This window comes from Carlito syrichta, unplaced genomic scaffold (assembly GCF_000164805.1).
Source record: "Carlito syrichta isolate Samal-C Ts95f unplaced genomic scaffold, Tarsius_syrichta-2.0.1 Scaffold307187, whole genome shotgun sequence".
Taxonomy (NCBI): Eukaryota; Metazoa; Chordata; class Mammalia; order Primates; family Tarsiidae; genus Carlito; species Carlito syrichta.
The window spans coordinates 566,567-591,565 of NW_007251283.1; the positions used below are offsets into that span (position 1 = coordinate 566,567).

At 42.0% G+C, this 24,999-nt stretch overlaps 1 protein-coding gene across 1 annotated transcript in view; it reads left to right on the forward strand.

The window, feature by feature from the left end:
* Positions 1 to 24,999, forward strand: part of TECPR2 (tectonin beta-propeller repeat containing 2) — a 109,035-nt gene that overhangs the window by 6,895 nt on the left and 77,141 nt on the right. Inside the window, exon 2 of the mRNA XM_008064091.1 lies at positions 3,494 to 3,783. Coding sequence (XP_008062282.1) covers positions 3,565 to 3,783 — 219 coding nt within the window. The 5' untranslated portion in view covers positions 3,494 to 3,564. The remainder of the gene's footprint in view (positions 1 to 3,493; positions 3,784 to 24,999) is intronic.

Below are 24,999 nucleotides of genomic sequence, written 5' to 3' on the forward strand. Positions count from 1 at the left end.
TCAGGGATTTGAGACCAGCCTGGGCAACTTGGTGAGACCTCATCTCTACAATAAATCAAAAAATTAGCTGGGTGTGGTGGTGCATGCCTGTAGTTCCAGCTACTTGGAAGACTGAACTTGAAGGATCACCTGAGCCCAGTAGGTCGAGGCTGCAGTGACTGTGAGCCGCGGTGACTGTGAGCCTCGGTTACAGAGACTGCAGTGCCAGTGCACTATAGCCTGGGTGACAGAGTGAGACTCCAACTCAAAAAATAAAAATAAAAATAGAAGAATGGTCTTTTGATCATTGAGTTGTAAGAGTTCTTCAAAATCTCTTATCAGATGTATAATCAGCAAATATTTCCATTGCAGGGTGATCTTTTCATTTTCTTGGTGATATCTGTTGGATACAAAAGTTTTTTGTGAAGTTGAGGAGCTTGGATCAGCATGGGTCCTAGGGGAAGGCATGGAATCCCATGGCAGTGGTGCAGGTGAGAGATGTGATGGGTTCCACTACGGGATAGCCATGGAGTTGATGAGAAGGGCTAGCTGTGAGATGGGTTTGGAGATAGGGCTGATGCACCGAGATGAGAGGTTGTTGTTGGTATGAGGGAGACCAAGGAATCGAGGATGAATACAAGGATTTCAGCTGGAATAATGCTTATGATTCAAATTCTGATTATGCTGTTACCTGCTCCATGCTTGTGACAGTTTATAATACCTGCTGCAGTCATGTGCTCCTCCTGCCTTACACATTTAGAAATTGCCTTTGGAAGGATTATTGCTGGCTGTGCCAAGGAGATGCTTCCAGGGATTCTGACCTTCCATTATACCCATTAAAACCTCCTCAGCTACCACAAATCAACTTGCAGTCTGGGAGAATAGTGTGCCTGCTTGCAAATGCACTTTCCAGACAAATCCCCGACTCTCCTCTGGCTGGGCTGTAGTCTCTAAGCCCTTTCTGAAGAGAGATGATGGTGCTGTTGGTGAATGGTATCAGATCTAGCTGGTGGATATTTGAAAGCTAAATGTCAGCATTTGACAGAGCTACTTTGAGAAAAAAAGACTTTTAAAGGAGGATGTAACATTTGCTGACATTTGTTTGTGAAGTGTTTTTTAGGAGATCTCAGCTAAAGCAGATAAGGAGCCCCTTCCAGGGACAGGGAGTAGAGTAAAGACTGGGACATGCAGTCAGAAGCAGCTCAGTGTGGCTGGAGGACAGGTGAGAGATCCTGGATGGCAGCCCAGCAGAGGCCAGATCACTGGGGCTCTTGTAAGCCAGTGACCTCTGGGCTTGAGCTGGAGGGGGATGGGACCACTGTAGCATGTTCAGCAGGGGAGTGGGCGATTGACTTTGCACTTCAAGAAAATTCCTATGTGCTTCTCCAACATTTTTTGATAGGGAGCATTTATAGCTGTTGTAAGAAGAAAATTTTATTTTAAAAAATTAAGGAAATTATGGCACATCAGTGTGTGCCTGTGTACATGTGTGTGCACACCCATCTAGGAAGCAAAGCCTTTACTGCTCCAATGCTGTGGAAATAATATTGTTGAAATGGGAACAGTTTTCTCATCTGTAAAATGGAGGTGACAGTGGTGCCTACCTCAGGTGTGTGTGTGTGGGGGGTTTATTGTTGAATCGGAATCTGTGTTGCCCAAACTGGAGTGCAGTGGCATGATCATGGCTCATCACAGGCTCAAGGAATCCTCCAACCTCAGCTTCCCGAGTAGCTGGGACTATAGGCATGTGCTACATGCCTAGCTAATTCTTTTTATTTTTTGTGGAGATGAGATCTTACTCACTATGTTGCCAAGGCTGGTCTTGAACTCCTGGGCTGAAAAGCAATCCTCCTGCCTCAGCCTTCCAAAGTGCTGGGATTACAGGGGTGAATCACTGTGCCTGGCCAAGGGTTTTTTTGTAAGGACTTAATTAGTTAGTGTGCTAAGAACAGATTCTATTAAATGCAGATGGTTCCCAAATTATGATGGTTTAACTTAAAATTTTATGACTTTAAAATAATGTAAAAATGACAGCATTCAGTAGAAACTGTCATTCAAGTACCTGTAAGCCATTATTTTTCAGTTTCAGCATAGTATTTGATAGGTTACATAAGATATTCAATGCTTTATAAAATAGGCTTTGTGCTAGATGATTTTGCTTAGCTGTAGACTAAGTGTTCTGAACACATTTAAGGTAGGGTAGGCTGAACTATGATGGATTAGATGTATGAAATGGGCTGGGCTCGGTGACTCAGCCTGTAATCCCAGCGCTTTGGGAGGCCGAGGTGAGTGGATTGCCAGAGCCCGCGGGTTCCAGACCCACCTGGGCAACTTGGCGAGGCCTCATCTCTACAATAAATCCAAAATTAGCCGGGCGTGGTAGCACACGCCTGTAGTTCCAGCTACTTGGAAGGCTGAGGCAGAAGGATCACCGGAGCCCAGCAGGGAGCAGCCACTGCACTCCAGTCTGAGTGACAGAGTGAGACTCCAACTCAAAAAAAAAAAGAAAGATGTATGAAATGCATATTCAGTAGTTTGGTGTATTAAATATATTTTGACACATATGTGTGTATATATTGTTACCATTTTTTAGATTTTGGGGGGAGTCAGAGTCTCACTCAGGTCTAATCAGGTCTAAGTAGACTGTCCACCTGTAGCTGATGATTGTCAGAGCTGTGCCTGTGTTGTTGGCAAGGGACTAGGGCTTGGAAGGAAAAGACCTAGATTCAAGTCTCAGCTGTGTGGTCTTGGGTAAATCTCGTGACCCTCTGTCCCTCAGTACCTTCTTCCAGAAGTTGGAGATGATACCACTCATAGGGTAGGGTGAGGTTGACCTGAATGAGTACTGTGTTAGCGTGATGTGCTGTGTGAGGTTTGAGTGTCTTTATTAAGGGAAGCTTTGGTATGGTCCCCACATGGAGTAGATGTGAGGCCCTGTGTCACTGGACTCCGAGTGCCGAGGAGGCTATGGACTCCTGGCCTTTCTCATTAACAAAGGAGTATTTCTGTGTCTGGGATTGGGTTGTCTGTTCCAGTACAGAGTAACTTTCCTTTTCTCGTTTCCATGTCCTGTCCAACCTTGTGGACTTCATAATTCAGGATGTTTTCAGTGAAGCCTTATCTACACTCACTTTGATTCACACTGACCTCTCCCTCTTCTCATGAAGACCTATAAATCAGCATCTAATTCCTTGTGGTTTTGGGTCTTTTTACTGTTTCATCTGCCTCCCTGTATAGATCCTAAGCTCCCTGAGACTAAGAATTGGTTTGTATATTCTTTCCACTCCTCCATAGTATCTGCTACAACATAGATTACAGGGGCCAGTACATATTAAGGTGCATTTTTTGAATGAAACTGCTCAAAGTGATTTTAATGACACCTTGTATGCATTCTGTTTAATTAAACTCTAGTTGTAATTTTTACCCACCTAAATGTTTTGTGTTCTTGCTATTAAACATTACTTCTTTTTGGCATGACTAGGCATTGAAGCAATTATAATGCTTTGTTCTGTAGCCCCCAGGTTCCCTAGATGACAAGCAAACATTCCTCTTCCCACCTGAAGATAACCTGTGGAGACCTTGGTCATGGCATCGATATCAGAGCCTGTCACCTTCAGAGAGTTCTGCCCCTTGTACTATCTCCTCAATGCCATTCCCACGAAGATCCAGAAGGGTTTCCGCTCTCTCGTGGTCTACCTCACGGCCCTCGACACCAACGGGGACTACATTGCAGTGGGCAGCAGCATCGGCATGCTCTATCTGTACTGCCGGCACCTTAACCAGATGAGGAAGTACAACTTTGAGGTGAGGCTTGCTTTTCTTACACCTGGCTAATGTGGAACATGCTGTGTTCTAGAACAGGATCATTATTTCTGATATGGCCTTATACTCACCCAAACCATACTTCAAAGTCATCTTTGAGGTAAAATATAACTAAAATCATTGGTGTTTTTACTTTTTTTTCTGTCTACAAATATCTAGCATTACTTTAAAAGAGAACATTTTAGAGTTGGGCACACAGTGGCTCACATCTGTAATTGTAGCACTTTGGGAAGCTGAGACGAGAGGATTGCTTGAGCCCAGGAGTTTGAGATGAGCCCAGGCAACATAGTGAAACCTCATCTTTACAAAAAAATAAAAACCTAGCAGGGGATGGTGGCACATGCATGTAGTCTCAGCTACTCAGGAGGCTGAGGCGGAAAGATCGTCTGAGCCCAGGAGGTTGAAGCTGTGGTAGCTGGGATTATGCCACTGCACTCCAGCCTGGGAGATAGAGTGAGACCCCCAACTCAAAAACAAAACAAAACAGCTTTTCTTAACTAAAATGAGCCAGTGTACTCCTTTTAAAATGACAAAAATGTTTAGCACACATATAACCTTTACTATATGCCAGATATGCATTAATTCATTTTATATATATGAACTCATTTTATCCTCATTCTATGAGGTAGATGTTATTATTATCTTCCCCAGTTACCAAGGTGACAGCTGAGGCACAGAGGGAATAAGTGACTTACCCAAGGTTGGCAGTTAATAAGTGGCAGCACCATTATTTGAAACTGGGCAGACTGTCTCTAGGGTCTGTATTAGTATTTTTGGTATTAAAATTATAACTATTGCATTCTTTTTCTTTGAGTAGTAGTTAGGGTCTCACTCTGCTTTTTAGGCTGGAGTCCAGTGGCATGATCACAGCTCACCATAGCCTCCAACTCCTGGGCTCAAGTGATACTCCCATGTGAGAGTACAGGCATGTGCCACCACTCCTGACTAATTTCTAAATTTTATGTAGTGATGGGAGTCCTTCTGTGTTGCCCAGGCTGGTCTCAAATTCTTGGTCTCTGAAATCTCTCAAATAATTCAACACTTAACAAAGAAGACTTGTGAATTACACACTGAATTCCAACAGGATAAACCAAAGAAATCCATGCTCAGAGACATCATAATTGAACTACTAAAGACAAAAGAAAAGTCTTAAAACTAACCAGAGAAAAATGGCATATTACCTATAGGGAAACAATGATTTGAATGACTACAGATTTCTCATCAGAAACCATGTAGGCTAGGAGACCATAGCACAGCATTTTTCAAGTACGGAAAGAATTATTAACCCAGAATTTTTTACTCAGTGAAAATATCTATTAAGAAAGAGGGTGAAATAAAAGTATTCTAAGATGAAGGAAAACTAAGAGGATTCATTGCCAGCAGACCTGCTCTAAAGTAATAGCTTAAGGAAGTTCTTCAAGAAGGGAACTTGGTCCATCAGGAATGAAGGAAGAGTGATAGTAAAATAGACTGTTTTCCCACTGTTGAGTTTTTAAAAATATATTTGACAGCTGAAAGCAAACACTATAACTGACTGAATTTCAATGAATATAGATATAGTAATTTATAAGACAAGCGTTACATAATTGGAGGAGAGTAAAATGATCTATATGTTTGTTCTACTTAAAGAGTTAAAATATTGATTCTAAGTAGATTTTAAAAGTTAAGTATATATATAGTCATCCCTAAAGCAACCACTCTACTACAAGATATAGTAAAAAAATCATTGTAGATATATCAGAATGAAATTTTTAAAAAGGTTCAAACAACTCACAGGAGAGCAGGAAAGGGGAAACAGGAAGGAATAATAGAAAGAACAAATCAAAAACAAGTACAATGATAGACCTAACTTCAAACATAGCAATAGTTACATTAATTGCAAATGATCTAACTATATCAATTAAAAGAAATTATCAGGGTGGATTAAAAAAATGAACCAGGCTAAGCCTGTAATCCCAGCACTTTGGGAGGCCGAGGCGAGAGAATTGACCAAGCCTGGGGGTTTGAGACCAGCCTGGGCAACTTTATGAGACCTTGTCTCGACAATAAATCACAAAATTAGCCGGGCGTGGTGGCTGCAATCCTAGCACTTTGGGAGTATGAGGTGGGAGTATTGCTTGAGTCCAGGAATTTGAGACCCCATCTTTACACACACACACACACACACACACACACACACACACACACACAGACACACACGAGTTAGCTGGGCACAGTGACACACACCCATAGTCCCAGCTACTTGGGAGACTGAGGCAGAAGGATCGCTTGACCACTGGATGACAGAGCAACAGCCTGTGTTTAAAATAAATTTAAATATAAATCATAAACTAACTATATGTTGTTTATGAGAAATTCAGTTCAAATATAATAATATAGGAAGGCTAAAAGTAAAAAGATGGACAAAGATGCACCATGTAAACACTAATCAATAGAAAGTTGGAGTGGTTATATAAATATCAAGGTTTTCTTCTGAGCAAAGAAATAACTAGGGATAAAGAGAGGTATTACATAATGATAAAAGGTCAGTTCACTAAGAAGCCATAGCCATCCTAAATGTATATGCCTCTTAACAGCAGAGCTTCATATACATGAAGCAAAAGCTGATATAACTGAAAGGAGAAGTAGACTTATCCACAATTATAGTAGGAAATGTCAATGTTTCTGTCTCAGTTATAGAAGTAGTAGGCAAAATCAACAAGCACATAGAAGACCTGAGCAATACCTTCAACCGACTTGATCTAATTGACATTTATAGAACACTCCAGGCTGGGCACAGTGGCTCACACCTATAATCCTACCACTTTGGGAGGCCGAGGTGGGAGGATCACTTGAGACCAGAAGTTTGAGACCAGCCTAAGCAACATAGACCTGCCTGGGCAACTTGGCGAGACCTCATCTCTACAATAAATCAAAAAATTAGCTGGGCGTGGTAGCGCGTGCCTGTAGTTCCAGCTACTTGTAAGGCTGAGGCGGAAGGATCGCCGGAGCCCAGCAGGTCAAGGCTGCGGTGGCCGGGAGCGGCCACTGCACTCCATCCAGTCTGGGTGACAGAGTGAGACTCCAACTCAAAATAAAAATAAAAATAAAGTTTAAAAAAAAAAAATTAAAAATTAGCGTGGTTGCATGTCCCAGCTGCCAGAGGGCTGAGGTGGGAGGATTTCTTTATTCCAGGAGTTCAAGGCTACAGTGAATCATGATTGTGTGACAACACTCCAGCCTGAGTGACAGAATGAAACCTTGTCTCTAAAAACAAAACAGAAGGAACACTCTACTCACCAAAAGCTGAATGCACATTCTTTACAAGTGCACATGGAACATCCATCAGTGTGCTCCCCAGAATGAAACCATATAGCAGCTGGTTTTCCTATAACTGTATCATGAGTTATAAAGCATACCTCTATAAATTTAAATTAGACTAGGGTTTCCAGGCACTTGGTGAGACCTTGTCTCTACAATAAATCAGGTGTTCTTCACCTTTTTATTGAACTATAATTTACATAAAGTAAAATGTATAAATCTTAAATTTATATTATATATATATATATACACACACACATCAGTGTAGTTACCCAAATCAAGATATAGAATATTTCCAGCACCCCCAGAAGATTCTCCCCATTAGTACCCCTCTCTAAGGTAGCTAGTCATCTGACTTCTAACACTATCGAGTAGTTTTGCTGGATCCTTAGGTTTTAATTACTATTAGGCAACCTCCAGCAGTAAGATTAGTATGCTTTAGTGGAATTTGGCTCCTTACTCAGGTTGCAGTTACAACCCAGTTCTGTTTTATGAAGTATATGTGTTTCATTGATCACTATTTTATTGTCTTTTTTAAAAACACTGTAACTTAAAAAAATTTCAGCCACCAAACTGAAAAAAACTCTTAAAGTTAAATAAGCGAATTTAGTGCTCCCTAGAATGAAACTACAAATTATATCTGATTGCTGGTTTTACAGTTTTACCTAGAACTAGTTTTCTAGATATCATATTGTTTTAGTCCATTTTGTGTTCCTATAGCAGAATACCTGAGGCTAGTAATTTTTTTTTTGAGTTGGAGTCTCACTCTGTCACCCAGGCTGGAGTACAGGGACACGCTCGTGGCCACTGCAGCCTCAATCTACTGGGCTCAGACTATCCTTCCGCCTCAGCCTTCCAAGCAGCTGGAATTACAGGCATGTGCCACCATACCCGGCTACTTTTTCTTGATTTATTGTAGAGTTCCTCAGGCTGGTCGAGAACCCATGGGCTCAGGTAGTCCTTTCACCTCGGCCTCCCAAAGTGCTGGGATTATAGGCATGAGCCACTATGCCTAGCCTAAGTAAGTTTTTGGTTTTTTTTAAAGAGATTTATTGGGCTTACAGTTTTGTAGCTAGAAAGTCCACTGATTGGGTAGTTATGTCTGGTGAGGGCCTCAGGCTCCTTCCACTAATGGTGGACGTTGGAAGGGGAGTGGGCATGTACAGAGATTACATGATGAGAGAGGAAGCAAGATAAACCAAGGAAGCTGAACTCTTTTAAACAATCTACTCTCTCGGGAACTAATTCAGTCCTTTGAGAGTGAGGACTCACTCACCTGGAAGGGAGGGCATTAATTTCTTCCTAAGGTGACCAGTGACTCAGCCACCTCTGACTAGGCCCCACCTCCCAGCACTGCTGCTCTGGAGATCAGACTTCAACATGAGTTTGAGTGGGACAAGCTATAACCAAATCTTAGCACATCTGATGAGTTTTGAAGGAATGTGACATGGAGGGTGGTCTTTGAGGGGTCGACTGACTTTGGGGGAAGCTAGTACAAATGACTAGATCTGGCAGACAAGAAGCGGACTCTGGGAACATCCCATGTAAGGAGTTTAACTGGTTCTCCTTGACTGGAGGACCTTAAAAAATGTATTTTATTGAGCCAAAATCCACACTTGGGTAACAAAAGCACACACCTGAGTATCAAAAGCAGTTTTTGAGCACCCAATTGTATGTAGAATATAAAACTCTTTTTTTTTTGAGTTGGAGTCTCACTCTGTCGCCCAGACTGGAGTGCAGTGGCCGCTCCCGGCCACCGCAGCCTCGACCTGCTGGGCTCCAGCGATCCTACTGCCTCAGCCTTCCAAGTAGCTGGAACTACAGGCGTGTGCTACCACACCCGGCTAATTTTTTGATTTATTGTAGAGATGAGGTCTCACCAAGTTGCCCAGGTGGGTCATGAACCCGCGGGCTCAGGCAATACACTCACCTCAGCCTCCCAAAGTGCTGGGATTACAGGCTGAGCCACCAAGCCCGGCTAGAATATAAAACTCTAAATGTGGAGAATCACAAAAGCAGTATAAAATAAAACCTCTGTCTTGGAAACAATACAGAATTTAGAGCTAGAATATTAGAGTTTGAAAACAAAGCTATATATCTGTATGTAAAACACATAGAAGTTCTGGAGGAACTCTCACAATGATTACTTAACTAGGTAGAAACTGAGAATGAGATGGGGTGAGGGTGGAAGTATGAAAGGAAGTATCTTTTTCTTTTTTTTTGAGTTGAAATCTTACTACATTGCCCATACTGGAGTACAGTGGCACGATCATGGCTTACTGCAGCTTTGAACTCCTGCGCTCAAGCAGTCCTCCCACCTCAGCTTCTTGAGTAGCTGCAGCTATAGGTACGTGCTACCACACCTGGCTAATTTTTTAAATTTCTTTGATAGAGACAAGGTCTCACTGTGTTGGCTAGGCTGGTCTTGAACTCCTAGGTAATCTTTCTGCCTTGGCCTCCAAAAGTGCTGGGATTATAGGCAAGAGCCACTGTGCCCGGTGGAAGTACCTTTTTTTAAAACTCTACTGTGGAATTATTGGAATTTTTTTGGTAATACAAATGTATTCACATTTATAAACACAACCACACAAAGATTTGTTTCGAGCTTTGGTTGCCAGTTATGAGCTGTGTGATCCTAGATATGAATTAAATATTTATGTTGTTGTCATTTTTGTCATCAAAGCTGACTGGGTCTTAGAATCATTGGGTACAGTCCCCATGTTTTACAGATAAAGAAACCACAAGATTCCTGCTCCAAGCCACTATCTGGTTGTCTAGCCATTGTATGCACTTCCTGTGAGAGGAAGCAGGTCTTCCGTGCAAGTCTGTGGACTTTGAGGATAATAGAAAACAAATTCATTGTCTCTTTGGAATGTGAAAAGTTAAAGATGTATCAACTAGTTTAATTTAGAGAAAATCTAAGATTTTATGGGAAGGTAAATAAAAATAAGTTAGTTTACCCTCAAATCCATGAATGGCATGATTGAAAGATCATAGATTTTTTTGTTTCTTTCTTTTTTGTGGGGGAGTTTTGAGTCAGGATCTGTCTCTGTCACCCAGGCTGGAGTGCAGCGGCCTGATCACAGCACCACAGTCTCAACCTGCTGGGCTCAGGTGATCCTTCCACCTCAGCCTTCCAAGAAGCTCGAACTATAGGCGCATACCACCACACCTGGCTAATTTTTTAATTTATTATAGAGACGAGGTCTTGCCATGTTGCCCAAGCTGGTCTCAAACCTCTGAGCTCAGGCAATCCTCTTGCTTCCACCTTCCAAAATGCTGGGATTACAGGTGTGAACCACCGTGCCTGGGGAAAGATCGTGGTTTTAAGTGAAGTTACATTCCTAAGGAAGAAAACAAACCTTTTGAATGGTAAATATAGCCTTGCATGTGTTTTTAAGAATAATGCTTTTGGAAACCTTTTTTTCCACAGAAGTTAGTGGGAGAGTGCAGATGGAAACAGATTCTTCCTATCTAGTGCCAAAAGCACTAAGAGAATGTTGCAGGGAGCTAATAACAAGAACAAAAATGTTAGAAACTTGTTAAATATATGACTGTGACATGTGTAAGCATAGGCCAAAAAAATAACTTGACCTCAGTTTCTAATTTTCTGTTTTAAAGTTAAATATATGATCTCTCTTCTTCGCATTCAGCAAGTTGTTGAAATGTCACGGATTTGCCTTCAGAACTGTTTTTGCACTAACCCCAGCGTTATACCTGATGGTGGAATGCTAGTTCTCATTTCTGCAGCTTCCCGGTGATTGCTCTCCAAGTGAATTCACTCAGCAAGCATTTATCAGATGCTTGCTATGTGTCCATCCTGTGTGAGGTCCTGGGGATACAGCTGGGAACCAATCTCTGCCCTTAGAGTCTTAACCAGCAGAAGCAGAAAAATAAACAAAAGAGGTCAACCAGGTATCTAAACAAACAAACATGATGGAAAGTGCTAAGGGGAAAATAAACCAAAAGAGGGATAAGGAGCACCACGCAAGGGTGTGTTGTAAGCAGGACTCGGGAAGGTTTGACTGAGGAGGTGACGTTGAACAAAGACCTGAAGAGAGTGACCGGCATACCTTGCCGATATGTCTGTATTCCAGGGGAAAGGAAAGAAAGGCCTGGATCCTGAAACATGTCTGGGGTATTTTACATGCAAGAAGCTCATCTTCAGAATGTCACGAATGTTTTATTGACATATACCTGATGTAGAAATAAGAGTTTTTGTCTTACCATAGCAGCCCAGGTGTATTTGCCCAGTGCTGTCCTTGAGATGCAGTGATTGGGAGCCTGTGATACCTGTGTTCTGGTTTGTTGGTAGCATTACATGATAGGGCTTCACTGGTGTTCTTCTTAGCATGGATTGCTTCCATTTATTGGTTGTTAGGAATTTAGCTTTCAAAAATTTTTAACAGTGACTCACAGTAAAAAAAAAATACTTTTTTCTTCTTTTTTTATTTTAAAGATGTAGGGTATAATTCAGGATTAGGTATATAAATGGTCATCCTACAGGTAAAGTTTAGGCTTCCCTTTGGTCCCCACTTTGCCTGGTTTGAAATCAGGTACGTTTACTGATGTTATGTGCTCCCCCCTCCCTCCCCTGGCAGTGTCCTGCTACTGTGAATCCCTTTCTTATAGTATTATGTTAAATGTTCAGGGTTCGCTTATGAGTGATTTTTTTATTTTTGAGTCGCGATCTCTCTCTGTCACCCAGCTAGAGTGCAGTAGCATGATCATGGCTTACTGCAGCCTCAATCTCCTGGGCTCAGGTGATCCTTCCACCGCAGCCTCCCAAGTAGCTGGGACTACAGGTGTGTGCCACCATGACCAGCTAATTATTTTTTATTTTTGTAGAGATGAAGTCTTGCTCTGTTGCCCAGGCTAGTCTCGAACTACAGGCATGAGCCACTGTGCCTGGCCTTACTTTTATTTATTTTTTATTATTTTGAGTTGGGGGGTCTCACTCTGTTGCCCAGGATGGAGTGCAGTGGCATGATCACAACACTCTATTGCCCAGGCTAGTCTTGAACTCCTGGGCTCAAGCAATCCTCTTGCCTCAACCTCCCAAAATGCTGGGATTACAGGTGTGAGCCACTGTATCAGCTGAGAAACCATTCTTATGAATTACGTGAATTCGCGTCTTATTTGGTCTTCTTAAATATTTCAGAATATTTCAGCTCTGTTAGTTATTTGGTATGCTAGCAGTTTCCACTGAAGGTTAAGCTTTGACCTACTAAAAGAAGCTCATAAAGAAAGCCTTGTCACACTTTGCAGTTCCCATGAACCTACTCACAAAGGACACTTTTTCCTGATATAGTTTTGTCCTATGTATAAAGGGGGAAACTGCCTGCCAAGAAGACTAAGAAGGTTAGCTGAATGCTGTCCTAGTGGTGAGGTGTTTGTCCAGAAAAACCATTCTTGGCACTTTTCACATCAAAAGGCTTTTTTCCTTAAATTTTTTGGTTACAGGATTTCTATTTGAGAACGTTATGTGGCTACAATAGGGCAACAACATGTGCTCCCAAGGAAGCTGGAGATGAGGGAAGTAGGAGTGTTAAACACACAATAGATGAGCTCAGAAATGGGCAAAGTCATCTTAAAGTGGATGACTCCCTAGCCAGGATAAGACTGACCTGTCCCCAGATCAAAATAGAGAAAATGTGGCAGAAGGAAGAGAGTGTGTAGTCTGCTGTGTAACTTGGGGAGACAAGGAATCAGGCCAGATTGCCTGTGGAGTGGGAGAGCTTCCTTCTGAGAGCTGTGATCCCCTAGTGTGACTGGCTCGGGGCTGAGATCTGTGCCTCCAGTGATTCACATCGTGGGGCTCCTCCCGAGATCTAATGCTTACAGAGGTCTGCTTGCCAGGCAACTTTTGGATTGGAATTTGCTGCCCACATAGATCAGCCAGTGGGGAAAGATATACAGGTTCAGCCATCAGAGCATTCTGGTTTGTATGACCACTGATTCGTGGTCTTTTGAACGTAAACTTCAGTCTCTTGTGCCTTAGATGATTGTGAAACAACCTCCCTGGGCTGACCAACATCAGGACACTAGAAGGAATGTGGGTCTGGGCCATTGCCTCACTAGACTGGTGTGGCCATGCACTCTTGGAGCTATGGCCGCCGCCATGTTTCCTGGTTTTGTTCCTCTCCTCTACCTTGGGGGAGGTGAATCTCCTCTTTCTCTCTCTCCAATTTGCTTTTTAAATAAACTATATTTTCTAATCTAAAAAAAAAAAAAGATTGAGTATCTGGGACAGGAAGATTGAGGGCCAGACCCTTCATGTGCTCATTCACCAATGCAAATCTGTGTGTTAGGTAAAACTGCACACCGTAGTGTTTAAAGACACACACACATGTGATAAAGCTATGAAAAAAAGCAAAAGAATAATGAATTTCAATCTTAGAGAGTGGTTTTGGTGGGGCAGGGTATGCATTTAGGGAGAGGCACACGAATTTCAAAAGTGTTGTTAATGGCTTCTTTTCCAAGCTAGATGGGGATTACATGGGTGTTCACTTTATGCTACCTCTTTAAGCTGCACATGTAATGTTATATGTAGTCATATACATAAGGAGTGCCAAAAACATGTATACACATTTTAAGTATGATGTTCACTCAAAAGATGGCGTTGATCAAATGAATGCTAGCGTCACCATGCAACAGGCAGGACAGTCAAGGAAAATGGCAGAAGCACAGCTGAGCTAATATTATACTACACATTGCTACTGTAATTTAATTCAACTTCAAAAAGTAATTCGTAGATAACATTTCTTAAAGTGTGTATACATTTTTTGGCACCCCCATATATATGGTTATTGTTTTAAAAATAAAGACAAAGACAATACCATAAAATAAGGTACTTTGTATTTAGCCAACTGGCATCCTAAAGGCAGTTACCTGCCTGCCCTCCCCTCTCCTGCACCTAGCAGAGCAAGCCACATCCTCCCCCGATCCACCTCTACATTGGTGTCAGTGCCAGTAATGCTTTGTTCTCATATTTGTTGATGTGTCTTGTTCCTTTCCCTAGACTGTGAAACCCCCTAAAGGCAGCCCCCTTGTTTATGTCCCCCACAGTAAGCACTTAACTGTTCGACACCACTTCAGTGCACATCTCATTTTAAACTTTAGCAAATCTTTTAGATAGTCTATTCTACATGACTAAAGTTTATTTCTATTTGCAGACTTATTTGAAAGACAATACTAGATAGATATTTTAATGGTGTTAGTGCAGTAAATCCACCCCCCCTTTTTGAGTTAGAGTCTCACTCTGTTTCTCAGGCTGGAGTGCAGTGGCATGTTCACAGCTATCACAGCCTTGTCCTGCTGATTTAGGCAATCCTTCCATCTCAGTCTTCCGAGTAGCTGGAACTATAGGCATACACCACAATCCTCTCATCTCAGCCTCCCAAAGTGCTAGAATTACAGATGTGAGCCACTACACCTGGCCAGAAAAAACAATTTTTTTTTTTTTTTTTTGAGTTGGAGTCTCACTCTGTTGCCCAGACTGGAGTGCAGTGGCCACTCCCGGCCACCGCAGCCTCGACCTGCTGGGCTCCGGCGATCCTTCCACCTCAGGCTTCCAAGTAGCTGGAACTACAGGCGCACGCTACCATGCCCAGCTAATCTTTTATTTATTTTAGAGATGAGGTCTCGCCAAGTTGTCCAGGCAGGTCTCGAACCCGCTGTCTCAGGCAATCCACTCACCTCTGCCTCCCAAAGCGTGGGATTATAGGCTGAGCCACCGAACCCGGCTAAGGATTTTTTTAAAAATATGTTAAATAGGGGATTGATTTCACGAAATAGAAATACTGCCAAAAAAGATATTGATGGTGAGTTCGAGCCTTGAATGCCTAAAGTTATTTTTGGGGGGGTGGTTGTTTGTTTTTATTTTTTTGAGTATGGGTCTCACTCAGTCACCCAGACTGGAGGGCAGTAGCATGATTACATCTCACTACAGCCTCTACCTCCTGGGCTCAGGCAATTCTTGTATCTCAGCCTCTCAAGTAGCTGGGACTACAGGTGTGTACTACCACACCTGGCTAATTCTTCTTTTTTTTTGGGTAGAGATGAGATCTTGCTATGTTTCCCAGGTTGCTCTCAAACTTCTGGGCTCAAGCAATCTGCTTGCTTTGACCTCCCAAAGTGTTGGCTTTATAGGCATGAGTTACCATACCTGGCCAAGAAGTCTATTTATTTATTTATTCATTCATTCATTCATTCATTGTCAGAGTCTCATTCTGTTACCCAGACTGGAGTGCAGTGGGATGCTCACAGCCACCACAGCCTCAACCTGCTGGACTCAGGTGATCCTTCTACCTCAGCCTTCCAAGTAGCTGGAAGTGTAGGCATGCGCCACTACACCACACACCTGGCTAATTTTTTTATTTATTGTAGAGATGAGGTGTCACCAAGTTGCCCAGGCTCGAACTCCTAGTAGACTCAGGCAATCCTCTCACCTTGGCCTCCCAAAGTGCTGGGATCACAGGCTTAAACCACCATGCCCAGCCCAAGAAGTCTGTTTTTAAATAATTATTCATTTTCCATCATTTGTCTTTTATTTCTGATATTAATATCCCTGTCTTTGAGGTTCTACTGTTTCACTATAAGATGTATATATGTGTATTTCTTTTTATTAATCTTGTGCAAAGCTTAAGTTTCTGGGGATACATGTCTTAAATCCATTTTGGAATATGTTATTCTTTATCGCTGAAGATATTGCTTTCTCTTATCCTCTCTTTTCTTCCCTTCTGAACTCCCAATTATATGTATGTTGGAACTTCATATTCTATCCTCTATCTTTATCTCTAAACTTCTCTTTCATATTTTCTATCTTTTTATTTCTTTGTTGCATAGTAGATAATTTCCTCAGACTGTCATCTAGTGCAATACTTTTTTCCCAGCTGTGACTAATTTGCTATTCCATACAGTGAGATTTTAAATTATCTTGGTTCTTTTCTCTCTCTTTCTGATGGTAGCTTGTTCTTTGCTTTCATTTCAATTTCTTTTTTAGTTTTTAAAACATGTAAAGCATATTTCTTTTATGTTTTGTGTCTATTTGATCTACATGAAACACTTGGGGCTGTTCAGTACTATTATTTCTTGTTTTAGTTGACTCTTCCATGGGCCTGCTTCCGTATGGTGATTTCTAATTATGAGTTATTTGGCTGATCCTAACGTGAGAATCCTGAGGGACTGGGTTGGGACTGGGTTGCACAGATGGGGTTTATGTACCAGTGCCAAGCCCTTTGGAGTGCTATCAACATAGAAGCACTTCAGATTAACTGTCGGATGGAGCTTCCTTTGAGTGGAAAGGGACAATAAATTCAACCTCTGATGCAGAGTAGGGCAATCTTGTGATGACAGATTCTCAGTTAGGATTATTTTTTATTCATTCTGATTAGTGCCTGAGATAAGACAGTTTTTCTTGTCATTCCATGTGCCAGCAAATCGACTTTTCCCTCTCTTCCTCTTTCTCTTGGGGTTAGGCCCTCAGAGGTCCTGACTTTTGCAGAGAATATCAGCTCCAGTTCCCCACCTGATCCACCTGACTCTGAAAGCCAAGGCTCCAGGTGTTTCCAGATAGTTGCAGGGTCACCTGCAGCTTCAGGGCTGGCTTCTGTTCTGGTTTGGCAGCATTCTTTTTGTTTCTGGCTCCTGCAGATTTTCCTTACATTCTTGAAGACTCAGCTATGCGTTTAAAAGCCTGTTATGTATTTTACTCAGCATTTTTAGGTGTTTGGAGAGAGATGTCTTGGAATAGCTAGACTATGTATTGTGCAAAGTTGAAACCTCATATTCTGTTTCTGTCTGAACTATAAAGTGTTGATAGTCTAATTTTTGGGTTGTTTTGGTTTTTAGGGCAAGAACCATGACATTTAATAATTGTATTAAATACCATTAACTCAAAGACTGGCTCACTGGTTTATTGAAAAGCATGTGAGACTGGGCATGATGGTTTATACCTGTAATCTCAGCACTTTGGGAGGCCAAGGTGGGAGGACTGCTTGAGTCCAGGAGTTTGAGACCAGCCTGGGCAACATAGCAAGACCCTGTCTCTACCTAAAATAAAATAAATAAAAATTAGCCAGGCTTGGTGGCCTACATCTGTAGTTCCAGCTGCTTGAAAGGCTGAGGTAGGAGGATTGCTTGATCCCAGGAGATAGAAGCTGCAATGAGCCATAATCGTGCCGCTGCACTCCAGCCTGGGTGACAGAGTGAGACCCGACTCAAAAAAATAAAAACACACAGCCGGGCTCAGTGGCTCAGCCTGTAATCCCGTGCCTTTGGGAGACTGAGGTGAGTGGATTGCCTGAGCCCATGGGTTCGAGACCTGCCTGGGCAACTTGGTGAGACCTCATCTCTACAATAAATCAAAAGTTAGCCAGGTTTGGTAGCGTACGCCTGTAGTTCCAGCTACTTGGAAGGCTGAGGCAGAAGGATCGCCGGAGTCCAGCAGGTGGAGGCTGTGGTGGCCGGGAGCAGCCACTGCACTTCAGTCTGGGTGACAGAGTGAGACTCCAACTCAAAAAAATAAAAAATCAAAAAATTAAAAATAAATAAAAACATACACACGTTTAAGTACTGCACATAGATGTGAGGCTTCTAGCCCACATACATGATTATTTTTATTTTGGAACTATTCACTCAGAAAAATTACACAACTGTTTTGACCTTGTGCTATGACTTGGCAAGATCTCTAGTAATTCATTGCAATTCCTGATGTGGTAATTTTTATAATTACAAATTCCATCTGGGCACTGTGGCTCAAACCTATAATCCCAGTGTTTTGGGAGGCTGAGGTGGGAGGATCACTTGATGCCAGGAGTTTGAGACCAACCTGAGCAATATAACATGACCTCGTTTCTGCAAAATATTAGCCTGGCACGGTGGTGTACAGCTGTCATCCTAACTACTCAGGAGCCTGAGGCTGGAGGGAGGATTTCTTGAGCCTAGGAATTCAAAATTACAGTGAGCTATGATAGTGGCACTGCACTCCAGCCCAGGCAACAGAGTGAGACTTTGTCTCTTAAAAAAAAAACAACAAAAAAAACAACAACAACAAAAAACAAATTCCTAGGGAAATATTTTTGTTTCAACATCCTGTTACCATGACAAGACTCTGCACATGTAAAATATATTACATCACCTTTTCCGTTCAAAGCAATGTCAGTGAATTCTGCTAGTGGTACCTTCAATCTCATGTTACCCAACTCGAAATCGTAAAAGCTCTTTTGTTCACTTTCTCTCCACAAGCCTGCCACACCATCCATTAACAAGTCTGTTTGATTCACTTACAGAGAAAGCATAAAGCTCAGAACTGGGTCTCTGGAGAGAGTCATACTTGTATGTGAATCCTGACTTGATTCTCACTAGCTGCGAAACCTTAGATAAATAAGGGACTTACTTGTAACATGAAAATAACTACAGCACCTACCCACATAGGTTGTTAAGGATTCAGTAACACATATGACGTGCTTAACAAGTTGCCTGGCACAGGAAAACAATAACGACAAGCCGCTATGCGGTTTTCATTGTTGCTGTCATCATTCTAACAAGGTCTTCATCACAGTTTTACTGCCTTCGTGCCTTTCCTTTTCTCTTTTTATTAAGCCCTTCTATTTGAGGATGTGCTCGATCTGTTTGCCACTTTTCTAGACTAGGCCCTTACTTCCTCCAGCTGAACTATTACAAAAGGCCCCCAACTGGTCTTCCTGGCCCTCCTCCTCCTTCCTTCCTCCATCCTGCTCTTAATCGTGGTTATCAGAAATGCCTCTGACGGACACTGGCAAAATCAGTAATTTCCAAGGGATCCCCCTTTTCTTTCCTGTAGCTCAAGATCCAAATCTCTTAGCCTAGCCCACGATCTGGCACTAGATATATTTATAACCCATGAGAATACCCTGAAAGCTGTAAAGTACCAGATGAAAGTGAGCTCCATCATTACCACCTCCACTTGCCGTGGGCAGCTTTTCATGTGCCTGTCTCATTGCTAAGCTAAACTTTAAGAGGGCCAGGACTGTGACCTACTTTAGTTTTACTCGGGACAAGGAGGGTATTCTTACAAATCTGTCAGATTGACTACTATATACTTTACTGTATCAGAGATTTGAAAAGTTTACTGAAGACATTGTCATAGATCTTAGCAAGGTCAAAACAGTTGTATAATTTTCTGAATGGCTACTTTCAAAATAAAAAAGATCACTCAGATGGGCTGGAAGCCTGAATATCTGTGTGCAGTACTTGTGCACTTGCTTTTTAATACATCAATATATTATGCTTGAGTCAATCTTATTTAATATGACTGTTGATCTGAGAACCAAAATATGCCAGGAATCAGTTTATAAATCACATTTAGGTGCATAATCTCATTAATCCTCTCAGTCAACCTGTGAGGCAGGTAGATTGTAGACAGCAAGTACACTTCAAATGATTACATGACTTGTCCTTGTCGAGACTGATAAAGTAGAAATGGGATCTGGGACAGTTCTGACTCTAGACTCCTGAATTTTTTCACTTGTTTTTGTTGTTGTTTGTTTTTTGGAAATACCTCTTGTTGAAGCTCTTTAGTACTCTTTGATAAGAACTCAGTAAATTCATGCTTGATTGATCAGCATTTTCTTTATTCAAAATAAGGTAGAGTTTTTTCTGGTTTGTTTGTTTTTTCATTTGAAGGATTAAAAATCTAGAAAGGACAGAGAGAATTCTGGGAAGATGTTGGAATACGAGGCACCAATAACCTCTCTCCACACCTAGGTGATACCAATAACCTCTCTCCACACCTAGGTGATAATTGCACTGACGGAATCTGTCTAACTATTTTGCAACTCCAGAGTCTTTTGAGGCTTGCAACTTCTAGGGAAGGCTTGGATGGTAAATTGTGGTTAATTCTGGTCAATTTCAACTCTTAGCACAAGTAGCACCTACCTACCTCATACCTCTAGACCTGTGGAAGGCAGCTATCACATGTTCCTACAGCAGCTTATGGGAGCAAGGATAGGCAAAAAATATCCTGTTTTCTGTATATTTGGGGTCTGTCCTCTGATTGCTACTTCTTTTATGAGTTGGAATCTCACTCTGTCACCCAGGCTGGAGTGCAGTGGAGCACACTCACAGCCACTGCAGCCTCAACCTGCTGGACTCCAGCGATCCTTTTGCCTCAGCTTTCCAAGTAACTGGAACTACAGGCACACACCACCATACCTGGCCAATTTTTTAATGTATTATAGAGATGAGGTCTCAACAAGTTGCCCAGCTGGTCTCAAACCTGTGGGCTCAGGCAATCCTCTTACCTCGGCCTCCCAAAGTGCTGGGATTATAGGAGTGTGCCCGGCTGATTGCTGCTACTTACCACACAGGTACAGTCAAAGAAGTGTGCTGCCATTGTTTTTACATCTTCCCCCATTGTTGCAACTTCCTCCCCACTTAAATTGAAGTGACTTCCAGATTTAAAGAGCTGGTGCTCCTTCTCCCATTGTTCTTTTTTTCCCCCCTTATTGGGAGCCAGATATTAAAGAATAGGACTTGATGCCAGGCATGGTGGCTCATGTCTGTAATCTCAGCATTTAGGGAGGCTGAGGCAAGAGGATTGACTGAGCTCAGAGGTTCAAGACCACCCTGGGCAACTTGGTGAGACCTTGTCTCTACAATACATCAAAAAATTAGCCAGGTGTGGTGGTACACACCTGTAGTTCCAGCTACTTGGAAGGCTGAGGGAGAAGGATTGCCTGAGCCCAGCAGGTCAAGGCTGCAGTGGCCATGAGCATGACATTGCACTCCAGCCTGGGTGACAGAGTGAGACTCCAACTCAAAATAAATAATTACATGCATATATATGTACATACATAAATACATAAAATAAAGAATAGGACATTGAAAAGCAACTATGTGTATGAGGGAAAATTAGAAAGTGACTGTGTATGCCCAGGAAAAGATACAAGCATGGAGAAGACCTGAGAAAATCTTAAGTTTATATCATAGGCTGATTTTTGCACAGAAACAGCTTACAGTTGAAAGGAAGGAAGAAGAAAGAAAGAAACCCAGCAAATTTGGGAAGGGGAGAATTTGCTTTTCTGAGTTACCACATTATTAGATCCAAATGTCCAACAGAAAATTGTGAGTTACACAAAGAAACAGGAAAATATGGTCCTTTTCAAGAAAAAAAATCAGTAAAAATCGTCCCTGAGAAACATCACGTAATGGACCTAGACAAAGATTTTAAAAGTTGTCTTAAAGATACTGAAAGAACTAAAAGAAGATGTGGAGAAAAGCAAAAAACAAACAACAAAAAAAGGTGTCTGAATAAAATGTCAATATCAATAAAAAGTATAGAAAACCTGGCTGAGTACAGTGGCTCATGACTGTAATCCTAGAACTTTGGTAGGCTGAGGTGGGAGGATTGTTTGAGGCCAGGAGTTTGAGAACAACCTGGGCAATATAGCAAGATCTCATCTCTACAAAAAACAAAAAATTAGCTGGGCATGATGGTGCATGCTTGTAGTCCCAGCTACTCAGAAGGCTGAGGCAGAAGGATTGCGTGAGCCCAAGAGTTCAGAGCAGCAGTAAACTATGATTGCACCACACTTCAGCCTGGATGACAGATTGAGGTTCTATCTTGAAAAAAAGAAAGCTAAAAAGAAACCAATAAGGCCAGGCTTAGTGGTTAGCCTTTAACCCCAGCACTTTGGGAGACCGAGACGTGTGGATTGCTTGAGCCCGTGGGTTCGAGACCAGCCCAGGCAACTTGGCGAGCCCTCGTCTCTACAATAAAATCAATAAAATTAGCCGGGCACAGTAGCGTACACATGTGGTTCCAGCTACTTGAAGACTGAGGCGGAAGGATCGCCGGAGCCCCAGCAGGTCGACGCTGGGATGGCTGTGAGCATGCCACTGCACTCCAGTCTGGGCAATGGAGTGAGACTCCAACACACACACACATACACAAAAGAAACCAATAAGAATTCTGGAGTTTTAAAGTACAACAACTGAGGTGAAAAATTCACCAGAGGGATTCAAAGGTAGGTTTGAGCATGCAGAAGAAAGAATCAGCAAACTTGAAAATGGGACAATTTAAATTACCCAGTTTGAGAAACAGGAGAAAATTTAAAGATAAATAATAGAACCTAAGAAATTTTGGGAAATCATTAAGCAGACTAACATTTGTTTTGTGGGAGTTATTGAAGGAAAAGAGAGAGAGAATATATGAAGAAATAATGTCTGGAAACTTCCCATATTTGATGAGAGACATGAATATAAACATGTAACAAGTTTAGCTCCAAGTAAGATAAACTCAAAGAGACCCATACCAAGACACATTATAATTAAACTTCCAAAACCCAGAGCCTAAGAAAGAATCTTCAAAGAAGCCAGAGAGAAATGACTCATTCACACACAAGGGAACTTCAATAAGATAATAAAGTGGCTCATGCCTGTAATCCAATTCTTTGGAAGGCTGAGGTGGGAAAATCACTTAAGGCTAGGAAATTAAGGCCAGTCTTGGCAAGATAGTAAGGCCCGGTCTCTAGCAATAAAGGGAAAAAAATTAGCCAAGCATTGGTGGTGTGCACCTGTAGTCTTAGCTGTTTGAGAGGCTGAGGCAGGAGAATTGCTTGAGCCCAGGAAGTCGAGACTGCAGTGGGTTATGATTGTGCCACTGCACTCCAGCCTGGGTGACAGAGCGAGACCCTATATCTTAAAAAAAAAAAGATAAAATCAGGTTTTTTTTCCAGGCCGGGCTTGGGGGCTCAGCCTGTAATCCCAGCACTTTGGGAGGTTTGAGACCTGCCCAGGCAACTTGGCAAGACCTCGTCTCTACAATAAATCAAAAATTGGCCGGATACGGTAGCGCGCACCTGTAGTTCCAGCTACTTGGAAGGCTGAGGCAGAAGGATTGCTGGATCCCAGCAGGTCGATGCTGGGATAGCTGTGAGTGTGCCACTGCACTCCAACCTGGGCAATGGAGTGAGACTGCAACTCAGAAAAATCAGATTTTTCATCAGAAACTGAAGACCAGAAGTCAGTGGGCTGATATGTTCAAAGTGCCAAAAGAACAAAAATTGTCAACTAATCTAATATCCAGCAAAACTGTCCTTCAAAAGCGAGGAAGAAATTAAGACATTCTCAGGTAAACAAAAATGGAGGAATTTCACCTGTCCTATAAGAGATACTTAAGAGAGTACTGCAGAGGGAAATAAAAGGACGTTAAACAATAATTTGAAGCCATATGAAGAAATGAAGATCTCGATAAAGGTAAGTACATGGCTAACTATTAAAAGCTAATATTATATGTTGAGCATGGTGGCTGACACCTGTAATCCCAGCACTTTGGGAGGCGGAGGCAAGAGGATTGTCTGAGTCTGGAGACCAGCCTGGGCAACTTGGCAAGATCTCGTCTCTACAATAAATAAAAAAATTAGCCAGATGTGGTGGCTCATACCTGTGGTTCCAGCTACTTGGAAGGCTGAGGTGGAAGAATCATCTGAGCCCAGCAGGTCAAGGCTGTGGTGGCCATGAGTGTGCCACTGCCCTCCAGCCTAGATGACAGAATGAGTCTTACTCAAAAAAAAACAAAAACAAACTATAAGGCACATATAAAACAAATAGCAATATGACAGAAATAAGTCTCTCCTTATCAGTAATTACTTCAAATGTAAATGGATTGAACTCTCCAATCAAGACAGAAACTCAAAATACGTATAGAAACATAATCTTGCTATATGCTATGTACAAGAGACTCACTTTAGATCCAAAGACAAACATAGGTTTGGTAAAAGGATGGGAAAAGATATTCTATGCAAATAGTAACCAAAAGAAAGCAGGAGTGGCTAATACCAGACTTTACATCAGAAAAGGTTACAAAATTGCAGGGAGAAATAGTTCTAGAAAAAACAGTTGGAAACTTTATAGACTTTCTCTCAATAATGGATAGGAAAATCAGACAGAAGATAAATAAGGAAATTTGTGTGTGTGTGTGAGTGGGAGTCTTACTCTGTCACCAAGTCTAAAATGCAATGGCACTCTGCTCACGGCCACTGCAGCCTCAACCTACTGTGCTCAGGAGATCCTTCTACCTCAGCCTTTCAAGTAGCTGGAAATACAAGTGTGTGCTACTGTGCCTAGCTTATTTTTTATTATTATTTATTGTAGAGATGAGGTCTGAACAAGTTGCCCAGGCTGGTCTTGAACCCCTGAGCCCAGGTAATCCTCTTGCCTTGACCTCCCAAAGTGCTGGGATTACAGGCTTGAGCCACTGCGCCGGGCAATAAGAAAACTTAACATGATAAATCAACTAGATCTAACAGACATAAACAGAACACTCTATCCAACAACAATAGTATAAACATTCTGAAATACCCAGGGGACTTTTCCAGGAAAGAACAGATGTTAGGTCACATATTAGGACTCGATAGATTGAAAAATATGCAGATCATTCATAATATCTTCTCATTGCATCCACAACAGAATAAAGTTAGAAATCAGTAACAGGCTGGGTGCAGTGGCTCATGCCTGTAATCCCAACACTTTGGGAGGTGGAGGCAAGAGGATTGCCCAAGCTCAGGGATTTGAGACCAGCCTGAGCAACGTGACGAGTCTGCATCTCTACAATAAATCAAAAAAATTAGCTGGGCATGGTGGCACATGCCTCTAGTTCCAGCTATTTGGAACACTGAGGCATAAGGATCACCTTAGCCCAGCAAGTCGAAGCTGCGGTAGCCATGAGCATGTTACTGCACTCCAGCCTGGGCAACAGAGTGAACTTCAACTCAAAAAAAAAAGGAAAAAAGAAATCAGTAACAGAAGGAAAACTGGGAAATTTACAGATTCGTGTAAATTAAGCCATGCATTGTTAAACATCTAGTGGATCAACAAAGAAATTGCAAGGGAAATTTATTTTTTAAATTTATTTTT